Source organism: Passer montanus, unplaced genomic scaffold (genome assembly GCF_014805655.1).
Source record: "Passer montanus isolate IOZ18808 unplaced genomic scaffold, ASM1480565v1 scaffold47, whole genome shotgun sequence".
NCBI classification, from domain to species: Eukaryota; Metazoa; Chordata; class Aves; order Passeriformes; family Passeridae; genus Passer; species Passer montanus.
In genome coordinates this window covers 5,414,964-5,429,725 of record NW_024369596.1, presented here as the reverse complement: position 1 = coordinate 5,429,725, position 14,762 = coordinate 5,414,964, and the positions used below count along the sequence as shown (strand labels likewise).

The 14,762-nt window shown below is 57.9% G+C and overlaps 4 protein-coding genes across 8 annotated transcripts; 3 read left to right on the top strand and 1 right to left on the bottom strand.

Annotated features, from left to right (window-relative positions):
* PUS3 (pseudouridine synthase 3) lies at positions 1-6,344 on the top strand. 4 transcript variants are annotated; one of them, XM_039721972.1, is made up of 5 exons: positions 1-135; positions 3,017-3,450; positions 4,513-5,063; positions 5,377-5,567; positions 5,955-6,344. In XM_039721972.1, exons 2-5 carry the CDS (start codon positions 3,064-3,066, stop codon positions 6,230-6,232), a joined length of 1,407 nt encoding a protein of 468 aa, XP_039577906.1. In that variant the 5' UTR covers positions 1-135; positions 3,017-3,063; the 3' UTR covers positions 6,233-6,344. The 4 variants fall into 4 exon arrangements, with proteins under 4 accessions (XP_039577906.1, XP_039577907.1, XP_039577908.1 ...); XM_039721973.1 differs by lacking the exon at positions 1-135 and adding an exon at positions 2,115-2,925; XM_039721974.1 differs by lacking the exon at positions 1-135 and adding an exon at positions 2,115-2,929.
* On the bottom strand, positions 578-7,016 carry HYLS1 (HYLS1 centriolar and ciliogenesis associated). 2 transcript variants are annotated; one of them, XM_039721979.1, is made up of 2 exons: positions 6,922-7,016; positions 578-2,098 (listed from the first exon to the last, which is right to left on the bottom strand). In XM_039721979.1, the coding sequence occupies exon 2, from the start codon at positions 2,072-2,074 to the stop codon at positions 1,295-1,297; it is 780 nt and encodes a 259-aa protein (XP_039577913.1). In that variant the 5' UTR covers positions 2,075-2,098; positions 6,922-7,016; the 3' UTR covers positions 578-1,294. The 2 variants fall into 2 exon arrangements, with proteins under 2 accessions (XP_039577913.1, XP_039577912.1); XM_039721978.1 differs by lacking the exon at positions 6,922-7,016 and adding an exon at positions 6,454-6,498.
* Positions 7,017-7,085: 69 nt separating this feature from the next.
* Positions 7,086-10,609, top strand: RPUSD4 (RNA pseudouridine synthase D4). Its single transcript, XM_039721976.1, has 7 exons — positions 7,086-7,280; positions 8,202-8,367; positions 8,567-8,768; positions 8,976-9,069; positions 9,531-9,681; positions 9,917-10,014; positions 10,154-10,609. Exons 1-7 carry the CDS (start codon positions 7,122-7,124, stop codon positions 10,337-10,339), a joined length of 1,056 nt encoding a protein of 351 aa, XP_039577910.1. The 5' UTR covers positions 7,086-7,121; the 3' UTR covers positions 10,340-10,609.
* Positions 10,610-10,758: 149 nt separating this feature from the next.
* Positions 10,759-14,749, top strand: PANX3 (pannexin 3). The gene is made up of 5 exons (XM_039721975.1): positions 10,759-11,856; positions 12,513-12,655; positions 12,756-12,970; positions 13,088-13,743; positions 14,543-14,749. Exons 1-5 carry the CDS (start codon positions 11,676-11,678, stop codon positions 14,602-14,604), a joined length of 1,257 nt encoding a protein of 418 aa, XP_039577909.1. The 5' UTR covers positions 10,759-11,675; the 3' UTR covers positions 14,605-14,749.
* The last annotated feature ends 13 nt before the right edge of the window (positions 14,750-14,762 follow it).

Below are 14,762 nucleotides of genomic sequence, written 5' to 3'. Positions count from 1 at the left end.
GGGCCGCCGGCAGCGCCCGCCGCGCCGAGCCCGCGCAGCCCGCGCTCCGCCCCCGCCATGGAGCCGTCCCACAGTGCCGGCAGCGCCGGATGGGGCGGCGACATCCGGCACCGGCACCGGCACCGGCGGGAGCGGGTACGGCCGGGACCCCGCGGCCGGGCGGGCGTCCTTGGGTGCTGGGCGCCGGCACCTCGTGGGGCGGGAGGGTCCCCTGCTGCACTCGGGGCTCCGCAGGGTGCCAGCGCCCGTCCCCGGAAGGCTTGGGGGGCTCCTGGGGCATGGGGTGCTGGGAAGCCCCGCGGGGTCGGGGACAGGGACCGTGGAGGAGGGAGAGTTCCCTGCTGGCGACACGGAGCCCGCAGGGTTTGGGGGCTGTGTCCCCCTGCCCCTCGGGGCTGAATCCTGGGACACCGGGAGGGAAGGAGGTGTCCCCAAGGTGATGGAGATGCAGGGATCCCATGGACTTTTGGGGGGTCCCTGGGGAGTTGGATGACAGGTAACCTGTAGGGCAGGAAGGGTCCCCTGCTGCAGTCAGGGACATCACAGGCTCTGAGAGGGGAGGGAAGGGGCCCTTGGGTGGGGAAGGAACAGGAAGCTGTAAGGTTGGGGTGCTGTCCTCCATAGGGTTTGGAGAGGGTTTCAAGGGTTCTGGAGTGCAAAGACCCCTTCACAGAGGGACGAGGATCCACAGGGTGCTGGAGAGTCAGGGACCTCCAGCCTGGAAGGTCCCCCAAGATCCCAGAACCCCTTCACTGTGGGGTGACAAGGGGGTCCTCAAGCTTCTTTGTTCCACATCTGGGATCACCTCCAGGGGAGGTTCAGGGGAGGCTGGACACAGAATTCCAGGCTGCAGCTGTCACATGCTTCCCATAATCCTGCTCCCTTTTCCAGCCATCCCACTGAGCTTTCGGGGACCCTTTCCTACACCAGAACTGCCACCTTTTCAGTCCATTCCCTTATCTTGGAAAAAATTAACACTAGGAATAGTAATAACACTACTAGTAGTGCTAATAATACCTTACTTCCATTCTAAAGCTCCTTTATTTTAAAGATGAGGTAAAATAAGGCAAAGGCAGGAGAGTTAAGTCTGGAATATTGGACGTTGCCTGTAGTGTTTCTAATGAACCAACAGAACAATAAGGAATCTTTGCAGATGCTTTATTGAGAAAGATATTGCTGAGACATTGCAAAGAAAACCTCCTCCACACCAAAAGTTAAGCTGCTTGAAGCGCACCGGGGGGATTTTCCAGACTACGGAGGATGTTGAGGAGAAGAAAGCGGCGGGGCTGTGGCTCTAGGAGGTGGTGCTCCGGCGGGGCATGTGGCAGTTGGCCAGGTCCCAGCGCACGCCGAAGCGCAGCGAGTCGCGCTTCTTCGTGGTGGGCACCTCGTACGTGTTGGGGACGAGGCGCTTCTGCACCCGGCGCGGCAGCCCCGACTGCAGCATCTGCGTCCGCATGGCCCAGCGCAAGCTCTGATGCGAATCCTGCCCGGGAAAGCTGAACCTCTCCCAGTCTTTCCTGTACGCGTTCAGTCTGGCCACCGGGTCAGTTCTCTTCACTCTCTCAGCCTGTGGAGCAATGTAAGCGGCCTCTGTGGGCGGTCGCCGTGGCCTGGAGCGGCTGGACGCAGTGTCGCTCCCAAAATCCCCTTGCACAGAGTAGGGCCTGTCTTCAATGAACCAGTCATCATCATCATCATAGTGCAGGAAGTCCTCCAAGGTGCCGCTGCTGGTCTCTGTTTCCCCTTGGGAGACGGTGTCATCCGTGTAAGTCCTGGAATGCCCCAGGTTCCATGGATAGGTGTTTATATCTATCTCAATGCTCGGTGACTCATCGGAGACCTCCACCCTTCCATCAGGTCTGTGCCTCAGCACCTTCCTCTTCATCACCATCCTCCTGTTTTCCCTCTTATCCATGGGAAGGGCTGGCTGTGTGCCACAAACAATGGATGTGTCAGCATAGGGATCATCCTGGAAATACGATGGCATGTCGCAGCATCCCTGCCAGGAGCTCGACGGGCTCAGATCAGCTGCCAGCTGCTCCTCACACTCTGATCCTAGCACCTTCTCCATGGTTCCCACCAAACTGGGTGGATTCTGCAGAAAAAGAAACCAGGGTTAATTTATTGCAGTAATTCAGATTGGCTATAGATGTCAAAGGGGTTCTGATGCTCTTTTTGGGTTCAGGGGTGTTGATTTAGGTTGGGGGTGTCCTCAGAGCACTGCTAAACCTCCTGCTGCCAGCAGAAGGCTCTTCCCTACAGTAACACAAGCACAACCCCTAAATTCAAGCTAGAAATCCACACTAAAATGAATTATGTGATAAATTAGGTACTCATGGAAAAACACAGGGCAGTTTCCATGCACTGGGTGAGAGATTAATGGTCCTTCCTTGTACCTCTGCTTCTAAACCCACAATATGTAGTCGTAATTTAATCAAGAGACATCCAAGAGGGTGTTTTACTTCCAGAGGAGGGAAGGGCTCAGTGCAGTGTGTTTAGATGTTCATTTATGAGTCTGGCGATAGTAAACCTCCAACCCTGTGACAAAAAGGGATCCAGACACAGATTCCACTCTGAGCACAGGTTTAGGATCTCTTTAAGGCAATCTGAAAAGCCGCAAGCGTTGCTGGTGCTGCTGGGAGCAGCGGGAGCAGATGGCGGGGCGGGATGAGTGGCAGCCGTCAGCACGCTGTCTGCAGCGGGGATGCAGGTGTGAAAGCCACAAGGGCTCCGTGACGGCTCGCCGGGAACGTGCTGCTGCTGACGGAGCAGATCCCATCAGCTGCGGGAAGAGGAGTGATTGAAGCATCCAGAAAAAGAGATTTGAGCGAAATGAAGCTGCCCAAGCTAAGCACCAGTGGCCCTGCCCTGCCTGTGCTCCCCTGGGAACACCAAGGGGCTCAGCCAATAAAGACTGACTCCGTTGGTAACAGTTATTTTGCAGAATAAGCCTAGAGATCTAAAAAAAAAACACATAAAAATGCAAATCCACCATTTTTTTCTTTCCCTGCAGACCCCAAGGATCCATCAGCAACAAACTGACATTCCAAGGTGGTGGCTATGGCTGAGGAGAGCACAGCTACTGACCATGAGCAGCTCCTGAGGAGGGTGCAGGAGCTGGAAGTGGAGGTGAAGCGGCTGCAGGAGAAGCTCCAGGAGGACAAGGAGGGTGCTAGGAGGAAAGAGGCTCCTCCAGCCCCGGGGAAAGCCAGGAAACGCCAACAACGGCCCTTTGATTTCGGCGCCCACAGCCGCAGACACGTGGCACTGCGCATCGCCTACCTGGGCTGGGGCTACCAGGGCTTTGCCAGCCAGGAGAACACCCCCAACACCATCGAGGAGAAGCTCTTTGAAGCCCTGAAGAAGACACGGCTGGTGGATGACAGACAGACGTCCAACTACCACCGCTGTGGGCGCACGGACAAGGGTGTCAGTGCCTTTGGGCAGGTCAGCATCTCCGTGGGGGCTCCTGTCGGTTTTCCTGGGTGGGGTGGAGTTCTGATGGGCTTACTGTCCCACAGCACTGCTTGGATTTGTTCTTTAAAAGCCATCAGCTCTTAAACCTGGAAATGAACCTGGCAACGGCTTCCTGCATGTGCAATTATGATTTCAGACCTTTGAAGCCTTTTCAGTGCCATTTCCCCCCATATTAATTGTTCTCCAGGGTCCTGTTTTAGGAGGATAAAACGTGTTTTAGGTTGCAGATTCCCCAATAGCTTGGTGATGCCCTGCCCTCGGCAGGGCCCTCTCAGCTCATTTAACTTGCCAACCCTACAAAAACCCAAAATCTCCAGGAACCGGCTCACTTCCTGCAGCATCAGGCAGCTGAATTCCTGCACAGAAGGGTCTGAGGGGAGCTGCAGCCAGCGGAAGGGAGCGTGGGAGTGGGAGCTGGAGCGAGGGAAGCAAGCTGGCCTGCTTGGTGGGCATGGAGCCATCAGGCTGGCTGAGACACTGGGGAGAGAGCAACCTTGGTGGCTTCACCATAGGGCTGGTTCTCCTCTCCTCCCTCCCAGCACAGAAAGCAAAGCTGGTCTAGGTTTAACTTCAAAGGGCTGCTCTGCTCTCCTTCACAGGATCAGCCACATGAAATCAGAGCATTTGGTGCCTTCTCTTGCACCACTTCAGCACACAGCACCCACGGTGGGAATGAACTTGTTCCCACACCAGGCTTCCCGGCCAGCCAGGCTGTTACTGCCTTCAAGTCATCACCTCCAGCTTGAGAAAAAAAAAAGCACATTATAACCCCGTGACTGAAGATGAAGCCGTTCTGAGACTGTGCTACGTAGGCAGCCTGCAACTTTCCCTGTTTTATTAATGGAATCCATGGCATCTGCTCGGGTCCTCAGAGGCACTCGCAGCTCTGCCATGGTAGGATTGCCTGACTGAAGCCACCTTCATCTGTAGGAGATCCTGGATTTATTTCCCAGAGGTGTGGGAAGACTTGGCTCCACATGCCGCTGCGCCCATCCATCCGCACTCTAATCCTGTCTTTCCTCGTTTCTGCAGGTGATCTCCCTGGATCTCCGCTCCAGCCTGCCAGATGGACAGCAGCTCAACGGCCACGAGGGCGAGGGGCAGCAGGAGGAGCTCCGCTACACCCACATCCTCAACAGGGTGCTGCCGCCCGACATCCGGGTGCTGGCCTGGGCCCCCGTGGGGGCAGAGTTCAGCGCGCGCTTCAGCTGCCTGAGCCGCACGTACCGCTACTTCTTCCCCTGCGCCCAGCTGGACGTGGCGCTCATGGACGCCGCGGCCCAGCGCTACGTGGGCACCCACGACTTCCGCAACCTCTGCAAGATGGACGTGGCCAACGGGGTGCTCAACTTCCAGAGGACGATCCTCAGCGCCAGGGTGACGTGGGTGGGCAGGGGAGGAGAAGCCAGGCCGCGGGATCCCTTCCAGCTGTGCCAGTTCGAGGTGACAGGACAGGCATTCCTGTACCACCAAGTCCGCTGCATGATGGCCGTGCTCTTCCTCATTGGCCAGGGCATGGAGAGCCCGGATGTCATTGATGAGCTGCTGAACGTGGAGAAGAACCCACGGAAACCACAGTACAGGTAGGGATTGGTGTGGGAAACCCAGTGGGCTGCTCTTCAGGGCAACAGCTTTGCCTGGAGTTTAAGCCATGCCAGCACACGAAGCAGTCTCATGCATGGAAACAGACTGCCAGTGGCCTCACTGGAATGTATCCACAAGGATCTCTGTTTTCTTGTTCTTGAGCAAAGTTTTGATAGCTGTAGTCCTTGGTATTTGGTGAAAATTAAGTCACTTTTTACTCAGAAAGGAAGTTCTGTGAAGGTTAGGACTGCTTTTGGCAGATCCATTGTTCTTGACCCTTTCTCTGGTCCCACCTCTTGTCCTTGTCCACAGCATGGCGGTTGAGTTCCCCCTGGTCCTGTACGACTGCGAGTTCCCAGACCTGCAGTGGCTCTACGACCCAGAGGTGCAGGGCTTCAACGTGACACACTTGCAGCAGCTCTGGGCCAGCCACGCCATCAAAACCCACGTGCTCCGGGACATGCTGGCAGGGCTGGATGCTGCTCCCGTGGCCACCAGAAAAGGTAGAGGGGCTCTGGGGGGGATAACTTGGAATGCATGCTGACAGACAGCAGGGTTAGACGGGGTATTGGGAAGAAATTCTTCCCTGTGAGGGCAGGCAGGCCGGCCCTGGCACAGGGTGCCCAGAGAAGCTGTGGCTGCCCCTGGATCCCTGGCAGTGTTGAAAGCCAGGCTGGACAGGGCTTGGAGCAACCTGGGATAGTGGAAGGTGTCCCTGCCCGTGGGAGGGGGTGGAACGAGATAAGCTTTAAGGTCCATTCCAACACCAGCATTATGGGATTGTGTGAATTACAGAGGATTAACTGCTTTAAAAAAAAAAAAAAGAAAGAAAAAGAAAAAACAAGAGAAAGAACGGGATAATGAAATGTTGTTTTTCCATGATGCCACAGGTCCAGGGAGCAGCCTGGTGCCCTGGGGTGAGCTGCAGCCCCCACTCCACAGCCAGATCAGCGGCTTCGTGGAAGGGGTGCAGGCCCGCACCTACAAGCCGCTGCTGGCCCGGCCCAGGTGCGAGGGGCTGGAGGCGCGGATCGAGCACTTCGTGCGGAGGGGCCGCATCGAGCCGCCCCAGGGCCCCGGGCTGCCGGGGGAGCCCCCCGAGGGCAAGCGGGGCAGCACCGGGGCCCCCGAGCAGCTGCCCAAGAGGATCTGTACGGACACCGAGTGACGGGGCACCTCGGCATGGGGACAGCAGACCCTTCACCCTTTTTTTAAACTACTGTAGTTGAAAAAAAAAAAAAGTGCTTTTCTAGTGCTATTTTTTATAAATCTCAAGAAAACCAGCGAAACGGTGTTGTGTCCTGGCTGGGGGGGCAGTGGGAGGGGGCTCGGCGCTGAGGGGAAGGCTGAGGCCGGACTGGGACCCCCCACCCCTCTCACTCCCGGTACCTCCGGCCCGGCCGCGCCGCTCCCGCTGCTCCGTTGTGACCCGCAACCGCCGCGCACCTACAAGCCGCTGCTGGCCCGGCCCAGGTGCGAGGGGCTGGAGGCGCGGATCGAGCACTTCGTGCGGAGGGGCCGCATCGAGCCGCCCCAGGGCCCGGGGGAGCGCGCCGGGGAGCCCCCCGAGGGCAAGCGGGGCAGCACCGGGGCCCCCGAGCAGCTGCCCAAGAGGATCTGTACGGACACCGAGTGACGGGGCACCTCGGCATGGGGACAGCAGACCCTTCACCCTTTTTTTAAACTACTGTAGTTGAAAAAAAAAAAAAGTGCTTTTCTAGTGCTATTTTTTATAAATCTCAAGAAAACCAGCGAAACGGTGTTGTGTCCTGGCTGGGGGGGCAGTGGGAGGGGGCTCGGCGCTGAGGGGAAGGCTGAGGCCGGACTGGGACCCCCCACCCCTCTCGCTCCCGGTACCTCCGGCCCGGCCGCGCCGCTTCCGCTGCTCCGTTGTGACCCGCAACCGCCGCCGCGGTTTAAACACCCCTGCGCGCCGCCATTGGCCAGCGCGGCTGTCGCTCAGCAGGGAGCACCTTCTCATTGGACAGGCGCTCAGCTGTGCCGCACCCGCGGCGCCGCCATTGGCCGGCAGAGGGACGCGGAGAAAGAGGCAGAAGATGGCGGCGGGCGGCGGCGCGGCCAGGCGCTGTTGGCGGAGTGGCGCGGGGCTGGCCCGGGCGGTGCGGGGCGTCTGCGGGAGCGGACGGGCGCCGGCGGCTCTGCGGGCGGAGGAGCTGGCGGAGCGGCTGCGGAAGAGCGAGGAGCAACAGCGAGAGGTGAGCGGAGTGCGGGCCGCTGGGCCCGGGGTCTCCGGACTGCAACTCCCGGCGTGCACAGCGAGCGGGGCGAGCGGGTGAGGGATCGGCTGGGATGGGAGAGAAAACATCCAGCCAGGAGCAGGGACACCTTCCCCTACACCAGGGTGCTCCACGCTCCTTCCAAACCTGGCCTTGGGCACTCCCAGAGATGGGGCAGTGCAATCTGTGTCAGGGCCTCACCACCCTCACAGGGAAAATTTCTTCCCAGTATCCCCTCTAATTCCGTGTTTTCTCGGTGTGAAGCTATTCCCTCTTATCCTGTCACTCCAGGCCCTTGTTCAAAGTCCCTCTCCAGCTTTCCTGGAGCCCCCTTAGGCACTGGAAGGGGCTCTAAGCTCTTCCCAGAGCCTTCTCCCAGCCTGGCTCCAGAGCTGAGGCCTCCAGCCCTGGAGCATCTCCATGGCCTCCTCTGGGCTCCAGCAGCTCCAGCTCCTCCCTGTGCTGCCCCCCGAGCTGGAGGCAGCTCTGCAGGTGGGGTCTCACCTGGGGGCAGAGGGGCAGAATCCCCCCTGCCCTGCTGCCCACGCTGGGGATCAGCCCAGCACAGGGGGCTCTGGGCCAGGGCCTGTCCAGCTCTCCCCCCCTGCACCCCAGGTGCTTCTCCCAGAGCTGCTCTCCATCCCTTCCTCCCCAGCCTGCACTGATCCTGGGGGTTGCCTGACCCAGGAGCAGCACCTGCCCTTGGCCTTGTTGAGCCTCATGAGATTCCCCAGGGCCACTGACTGAGCTTGTCCCGCTCCCTCTGGGTTCCAGGCTGTCCCTCAGCCATGGAGCAGGAGCACAGGGAAGGCGAGCACGTTGCTGCAGGTGCCAGTGCAGGTTTGTGTGAGAGCCAAGAGCTGTTTAAACCCCACCACTGGTGTCTCCTTCTCTCCTCAGATCCCCAAGGACCCGACGCAGCGATGGCTCCGGGAGCTCGCTGCAATGAGCCAGCAGCTGCAGCAGGTTCACCCCAACGTCCTGGCCAAGATCCTTAAGCAGAGAACTCTGTACCAGAATGAGGAGATTGTGGTGATAGACAAACCCTACGGGCTCCCTGTGCACGGTGAGGGCGAGTGGGAAATGGAAATGGGCCTGTGGTGCTTACAGGATCCTCTGTGCCCTTCCTGTGCTGGGGTTTCCCTTCCCAGGGAGGTTCCAGGGGCTTGGCCACTGTCAGATCTTGGCCTTCCCTTGCATTTTGGGGTGATTTAGGGTGCTTGGGGAGTACGAGAGGTGAGACTCCTTGCTGCTGGGTCACACAGGCGGCCCCGGCATCAAGAACTGCATCGCTGACGTGCTGCCCATTTTGGCCAAGATGCTGGAGAACATGAAAGCTGAGCCCCTCCACCTCTGCCACCGGCTGGACAAGGAGACCACGGGTGTGATGGTGCTGGCACGGAGCAAGGAGGCAGCAGAGAAGATCCGTCTGCTCTTCAAAACCCGTCAGGTGGAGAAGATCTACTGGTAGGAAAGGCTTGAGTGAAGATAGGGCTGTGAAAGGCCTTTAAAAAAGGGTGAGGGGACCCTGGGGTTGGGGTTTTGTGGAAGTAGAGGGTGTTGCTTATCTTGTCCCTTCAGCACCTTCAGAACTGGGTCGTGGGAGAGGGGCTGAGGGGAGGGTTCCTGTCCTGTGAGAGCAGCACCCTGCAGACCTCTGCTTTCTCTTTCCAGGGCAATTGTCCTGGGGGACCCCGACCCTGTTGAGGGCGTTGTGGAGATCCCCATTGTGGAAAAGGAGGTGCAGAGCCACCAGTCCCACTACAAGGTGAGTCCTGTGTTCCCTGGCTGCCATTCTGGCCAGGCAGCCCCAGCATCCCCTCACGTCTCCCCCAACTCTTGTCTTGGCAAACCCTTGTGTGAGGACACGAGGCTTGACTCCATTTTCATCAGAAGGCTGATTTATTATGTTATTTAGTATATTAAAATACTACATTAAAACTATACTAAAAGAGCAGAGAGAAGAAGATCAGAAGGCTACAAAGACAAGAATAGAATAGGAATAGAATGCATAACAGAATCCTGTGACTGCTCACAGCCTTGGCCCAGGTGGCTGTGATGGGTCAATAATTGAAAACAATCCACATGGACCAATGAAAGATGCACCTGTTGCATTCCACAGCAGCACACAGTTATTGTTTACATTTCTTTCCTGAGGCTCTCAGCTCCTCAGGACAGGAAGAATCCTAGCAGAGGATTTTTCACTAAAATATCACGTCGCACCCTCAGATGACTCTGGCCCCCAAGTACCGCGTGCGTCCCGAGGACGGGAAGGTGGTGAAGGCCCGCGGGGAGCGGCGCGCCGAGCGCGCGGTGACGCGGTACCGCCGGCTGGCCGCCGCCTCCGCCTGCTCCCTGCTGCAGCTCCAGCCCATCACCGGTGAGTGCGGCCTGCCCCGGGGCTGGGTGTGCTCTCTGTGCAGGGGAGCTTGTCGTTAGACATGGCTGGAATTGTTTTTGGGACAGTGCTCTGGGAGTGAGCCCTGCTGGGGCGATGCTTCGCTGCCGAGCTGTTTGCTGGCTGCCAGTGATTTCAGCATGGCTTTGTCCAGCACTGAGGGTGAGGCCTGGCCCAGCAGGATGTCAGCTTTCTCTTCTTCCCCTTTTCTCCTCAGGGGTGAAGCACCAGATCCGGGTTCACCTGGCCTATGGCTTGGGATGCCCCATCCTGGGGGATCACAAATACTCGCACTGGAGCAAACTGGCGCCCCAGGTAAGGCAGGTCTTGCACTGGGGAGCACCTGGAGCTGGATACAGCCCCTTGTGTCCCCCAGCTGCTCGTGGGCTGGGGATTTTGAGTCCCAGCTGAAAAGCTGCAGTTTTGAAGGGAACATTTTCTGTCTTTGCTGCAGAAGCTTCCCGAGCTCACCCTGAGGAGGCTGAAGCTGGAGCAGAGCAAGGCTCGGCACCTGCCCCTGCACCTGCACGCCCACCGCCTCTGCCTGCCCCTGGGCCAGCCCTTAGACTTTGTCTGCAAGCTGCCCCTCTTCTTCCAAAAAACCCTGAGGAAGCTGGAGCTGGACATCCCTAAGGACTGACGAGGCAGGAGTGGAATGGTGCCATGTATCTCCACATCTCCAGCACGGGCAGCAGCTGTGCCCACCTTGGAGCTGGTGGTGGGGTGAAGCCTGCAGTCTCTGTGCTGCTGGATTCAGAGTGGGTGCCTATGTGTGCTTCTGGCCCAGGAAAGCACTGGACACACTGAGGAGCCTCTAGCTGAGACGAACAAGGCTGGGTGGAACTTGGGCTTTGCCTGATTTGTGTTTTGAACTTGTCTCTGGGCAATAAAAGCTCCAGTTCCCTTGAGGGAAGGTGGTGTGTGTCTCTGTGCTCTGGCCGGGTGGGACTCAGTCCCTGTGTAGGTTTGAGCAGACCTGGTTGCAGCCCCTCCCAGGTTTTGGAACTGTCACTTGTCTCTCCAGAGTTGTTTAGCTCAGATTTGGAGAGTCCCTTCATTGGAAAATCCATCGAAAGTGCAATTTGGCAGTGGCTCTGCTATTTTTTTGCTGTGCTGAGAGGCTGCACAGGGAGTTCCTTGGCTTGGCTGGGCTGAGCAGCCCTGAGACTGCCCATGCTCTGTGCTGCCAGCAGCATTGGTGTGGGTTTCTCAGCACTGTACTGCTGGGAAACTTCTGTAACTGCTCCTTCAGTTACCTATTCCTTATTTTTAGAACCCCTTGTTGGGGTCCCCTGCCCTTGGGAGCTTTCCTTAGAGCCAGATTCTTCCCCCTGTGCCCTGAGAGAGGGGCAAGAGAAAGGATTGGTGATCTGGGTAATGGCAGCAGATGTTCTGCCTCAAAATTACCTCATTTGGTGTCTCCTGACCTGTCTGAGGACCCTGGGGCTGGGCAGCAGGATGTTCTCTGGCCCCTCTGGCTGGTTTGGGTGCTGGTAAGGTGTTTTTATGCCCCACAGGACCACTGTGTATCCAGCTGGGGCTTCTTGCTGTGGGAGGGCCCCGTCTCCTGGCTCCTTGCTGAAAATAGCTGGGGACCCCCATGCCCTCGGGCCACAGCGCCAGAAATCTGTTGGCTGATGAGAGAGGGACATAAAACCACGGGGAGCCAGGAGCGGCTGTGGCCGGGCAGGAACGCTGCCCTGCAGGAACGCTGTCAGGGAGGAAAGCTGCTTTCCCAGCCCGCTGCCTTCCCCGCTCGCTGCTGTGGCTGCTGGGGTGGCTTTTTCTATTTCTGTTCGTGAAAAGGCTTCCCCTGTAATTACGAGGTGATTTAACGCCCTGCCTGAGCTGTCGTTCACAGCTGCCGGACACAGTGCTCTGCAGAACGTCGGCAGGGGCTCCTCAGCCCGGCAGAGTCGCTCCTTGAGCCAGTCACACCTCAGGCAGCCTCATCAGCGTCTCCTCCTCCCTTCACCATGTCCCTGTCGCACACAGCTGCTGAGTACATGCTCTCTGATGCCCTGCTCCCGGATCCCAGCAGCTCCCGGGCCAAGGGCTTGCGGCTGGAGCTGCCCAGCGACCGCCTGCTGAAGTTTGTCACCGTGGGGCTGCCCCTCTTCCTCGTCTCGCTGGCCTTCGCCCGGGAGTTCTCTGCTGGTGAGTTGCAGCTTTTCCATTGTGTTCTTCAGCTCGTGGGCAATCACCAGCGGTGGTTTGGTTTGGGCAAACCCCTTGTATTCTTGATGGGGTCATGATCCAAAGTGGAACAGCTGGAAGTCCAGTTGTAGGAGCTGTTCTGCCTCATGGGTGTTTATTGATTGTTTTTAATGGATCATAATTCACTGGGAGAGTGTGGGAACAGCTGTGCTAACCCCACGAGCAGCACTGAGTCAATGCCCAGCCTCAGCTGCTTGTGCACAGCACCTCTGGGTGCCATGGGCTGTTTCCGAGGAGGAGGAGGAGGAGGGTGCCAGCAGCATGGAGAGATGCATTGTGACCTCAGGCTAAATCTGGCCTTGGCCAACATCTAACTGCTCTCCCTGAGGATTTGGTTTTACTCCAGTTTTTGGCTGGTTAGTCTGTAATTCCTGACACTGTGTACACACCGCTACACACAAAGGTTTTGTGTTTGGGAAGAGATGGAAAAGTCCTGGCTAGAAACACAGCAGCTCCAAAATGACCATGAAAAGGCTTTTTTTGAGTCAAAGCAGTGCCTGAGATGTAATTACCCTCCTGTAAGGCATTCGCTCGTGGCTTTGGAGTGTTCCTCCACCCTTCATGGCTGAGGTTTGCTCTCCTCCTCCTCACCCCAGGCTCCCAGATCAGCTGCTTCTCTCCCACCAACTTCACGGGGAAGCAGTCTGCCTACACCGACACGGCTTGCTGGGACTCCCTCATCCACCACGGCTTCGACGCCGAGGGACGTGCCATCACCAAGTCCCTCTGGGCTCTCAAGGTAGGGTCAAAGTCACGTCTGGGTGCCCCTGCATCCCATCTGGACGTCCACAGCAAGAGCGACTCCACATCCTCAACGACCGTTCGTGTTCTTTGCCCAGGTCTTCCCCTACTCGCTGCTGGTGGTGGCGGTGCTGATGTACCTGCCCTACCTGCTGTGGCGTTACGCTGCCGCCCCCGCCCTGCACTGCGACCTCCTCTTCATCATCGACGAGCTGGATAAATCCTACAACCGCTCCGTGCGCCTGGTGCAGCACATGAAGAAGGTGCAGCAGGCCAGTGCTGAGCCGGAGCAGTTCTGGGAGGAGTACGAGAGGTGAGGCCAGGTCACTGTGGCCCTTGGAGTCCCTCCACAGGTGTTGTGGTTGCACCCAGGATGGGCCTGGGTGAAATGGGGGGTGGCTCTCACTCCCCCTGTGTCCCTCACCCCCAGGGCCCGCCGGGAGAGGTATTTTGAGTTCCCGTTGCTGGAGAGGTACCTGACCTGCAAGCAGCACGCCCACGCCCTGGTGTTCATCTACATCCTGAGGAACGTGCTGCTGCTCCTGTTCTTGGCTGCTACCTGCCTCTACCTGGTCTTTCTCCACCTGAACATCTTCTTCCAGGATGAGTTCAGCTGCTCCATCAAGATGGGGTTGCTGCAGGCAGAGCCGCACATCCCCTCGCTCATCCCATGCAAGCTGGTCTTCTTCTCCGTGTTCCAGCTCATCAGCCTCTCAGTTGGCAGTGTCTATGTCCTCCTCATCCCTGTTGTCATCTACAATGCCCTGCAGCTCTGCCAGTGGGACAAGGGGCTGCTCTCTGTCTATGAGATGCTGCCTGCCTTCGACCTGCTCAGCCGCAGGATGCTGACCTGCCCCCTCAACGACCTCAACGTCATCCTTCTCTTCCTCCGTGCCAACATCTCCGAGCTGACCTCCTTCAGCCGCCTCAACGCCGTCAGCGCCCTGAGGGAAGCCACTGCCAACAAGGAGGACATCGATACTGTCATCGACTTCATGACACTGCTGGCTGGGCTGGAGACCACCAAGCCCAAACACCAAGCTTGCACCGAAGGCAGTACAGCCCTCTCCAACGGTGCAGCCCTAGGTAGGCTTTCTGGGTACAGACAACTTCTTTGCTCTTCTCTTGGCTCCCACACCACAAGAGCCCACCCTTGAAATGTGGCTGGACCACCCTAAATCCTTTGCCAAGACCTTAGGGTGTTTGGGGCATAGCTGGGGGTCACTGCGAGGGCTGACAAATCCTGGAAGGGGTTCTGGCATCCACAGTGTGATGCTACTGCGATCCAAGGTGTGGGCAGGGGTTGCTATAGGAACAGCAAGCCAAGAGATTGCTGCTTAAATCCGAGCTCTGGGCAAACTGCAGGACTGGGAGGGTCCCTGTTTTTGGCAGCTCATCCTGCTGGGAGTGGAGTTGAGAGTTTTAAATCCTGGGGGGCTGATGCCAAGGATGCCATGCCCGCCCCCTTCTCCCATTCATATGGCACTGGTGGGCACAGTGGGGCTGTGTGTGGAGATGGGTTCCAAGATAAAACCACATTCCCAAGTCCTGCACTGCTCCCTCTCCCACGTGCTTTGGGTTTTGGGGAGCTGGATGTGTCCTCTGGGGTCTCACAGGGACCCCTGGTGCCCATGGCAAGTGGTTTGCAGGCTGTGAGACAGCCCAGCCCCACAGGTAGGAGCTGAGAGGCCTGGGCTTCACTCCTGGCCCTGAACACAGTCTGAATTATGGTATAAAAAAATCCAGACTGAGCTGGATTCTGCATCCTTGTTACTATGGCAACCCAGGGCCAGCACAGCTGGCTCCTGGGCCAGTTACTTGGTGCTGGAAAAAGCCCAGCTCCTAGTCCAGCTAATTAACTGCCTGCTCTTCTCTCCTTGTCTAGAACCAAAGGCTGGAGTGGAAACGACGGGAAAAGCCTCACGGGACTCACTGGGCTCTGCCTGACCCAGAGGAGGCAGCAGGCAGGGATCCTGTGATCCCAGGATCCACTTTTCTGACAGAGCTCTACTGCAGCAGCCAGGCTGAACCCACCTGTGCTTCCTGCACCTGGCCTTTCCCTTCTTGTGTACATTTGTCCAGCAAAAAAGGGTTAAACAATCTGT

Bases quoted from the DNA above. Each gene is read 5' to 3' on its own strand.
- HYLS1 (XM_039721979.1), bottom strand. From the start codon at position 2,074: ATGGAGAAGGTGCTAGGATCAGAGTGTGAGGAGCAGCTGGCAGCTGAT.
- PUS3 (XM_039721972.1), top strand. From the start codon at position 3,064: ATGGCTGAGGAGAGCACAGCTACTGACCATGAGCAGCTCCTGAGGAGG. The intron at 3,451-4,512 runs GTCAGCATCTCC...TCGTTTCTGCAG, and splicing joins GTGTCAGTGCCTTTGGGCAG to GTGATCTCCCTGGATCTCCG. The intron at 5,568-5,954 runs GTAGAGGGGCTC...ATGATGCCACAG, and splicing joins TCCCGTGGCCACCAGAAAAG to GTCCAGGGAGCAGCCTGGTG.
- RPUSD4 (XM_039721976.1), top strand. From the start codon at position 7,122: ATGGCGGCGGGCGGCGGCGCGGCCAGGCGCTGTTGGCGGAGTGGCGCG. The intron at 9,682-9,916 runs GTGAGTGCGGCC...TTTTCTCCTCAG, and splicing joins GCAGCTCCAGCCCATCACCG to GGGTGAAGCACCAGATCCGG. The intron at 10,015-10,153 runs GTAAGGCAGGTC...TCTTTGCTGCAG, and splicing joins GGAGCAAACTGGCGCCCCAG to AAGCTTCCCGAGCTCACCCT.
- PANX3 (XM_039721975.1), top strand. From the start codon at position 11,676: ATGTCCCTGTCGCACACAGCTGCTGAGTACATGCTCTCTGATGCCCTG. The intron at 12,656-12,755 runs GTAGGGTCAAAG...TTCTTTGCCCAG, and splicing joins AGTCCCTCTGGGCTCTCAAG to GTCTTCCCCTACTCGCTGCT. The intron at 12,971-13,087 runs GTGAGGCCAGGT...CCTCACCCCCAG, and splicing joins TTCTGGGAGGAGTACGAGAG to GGCCCGCCGGGAGAGGTATT.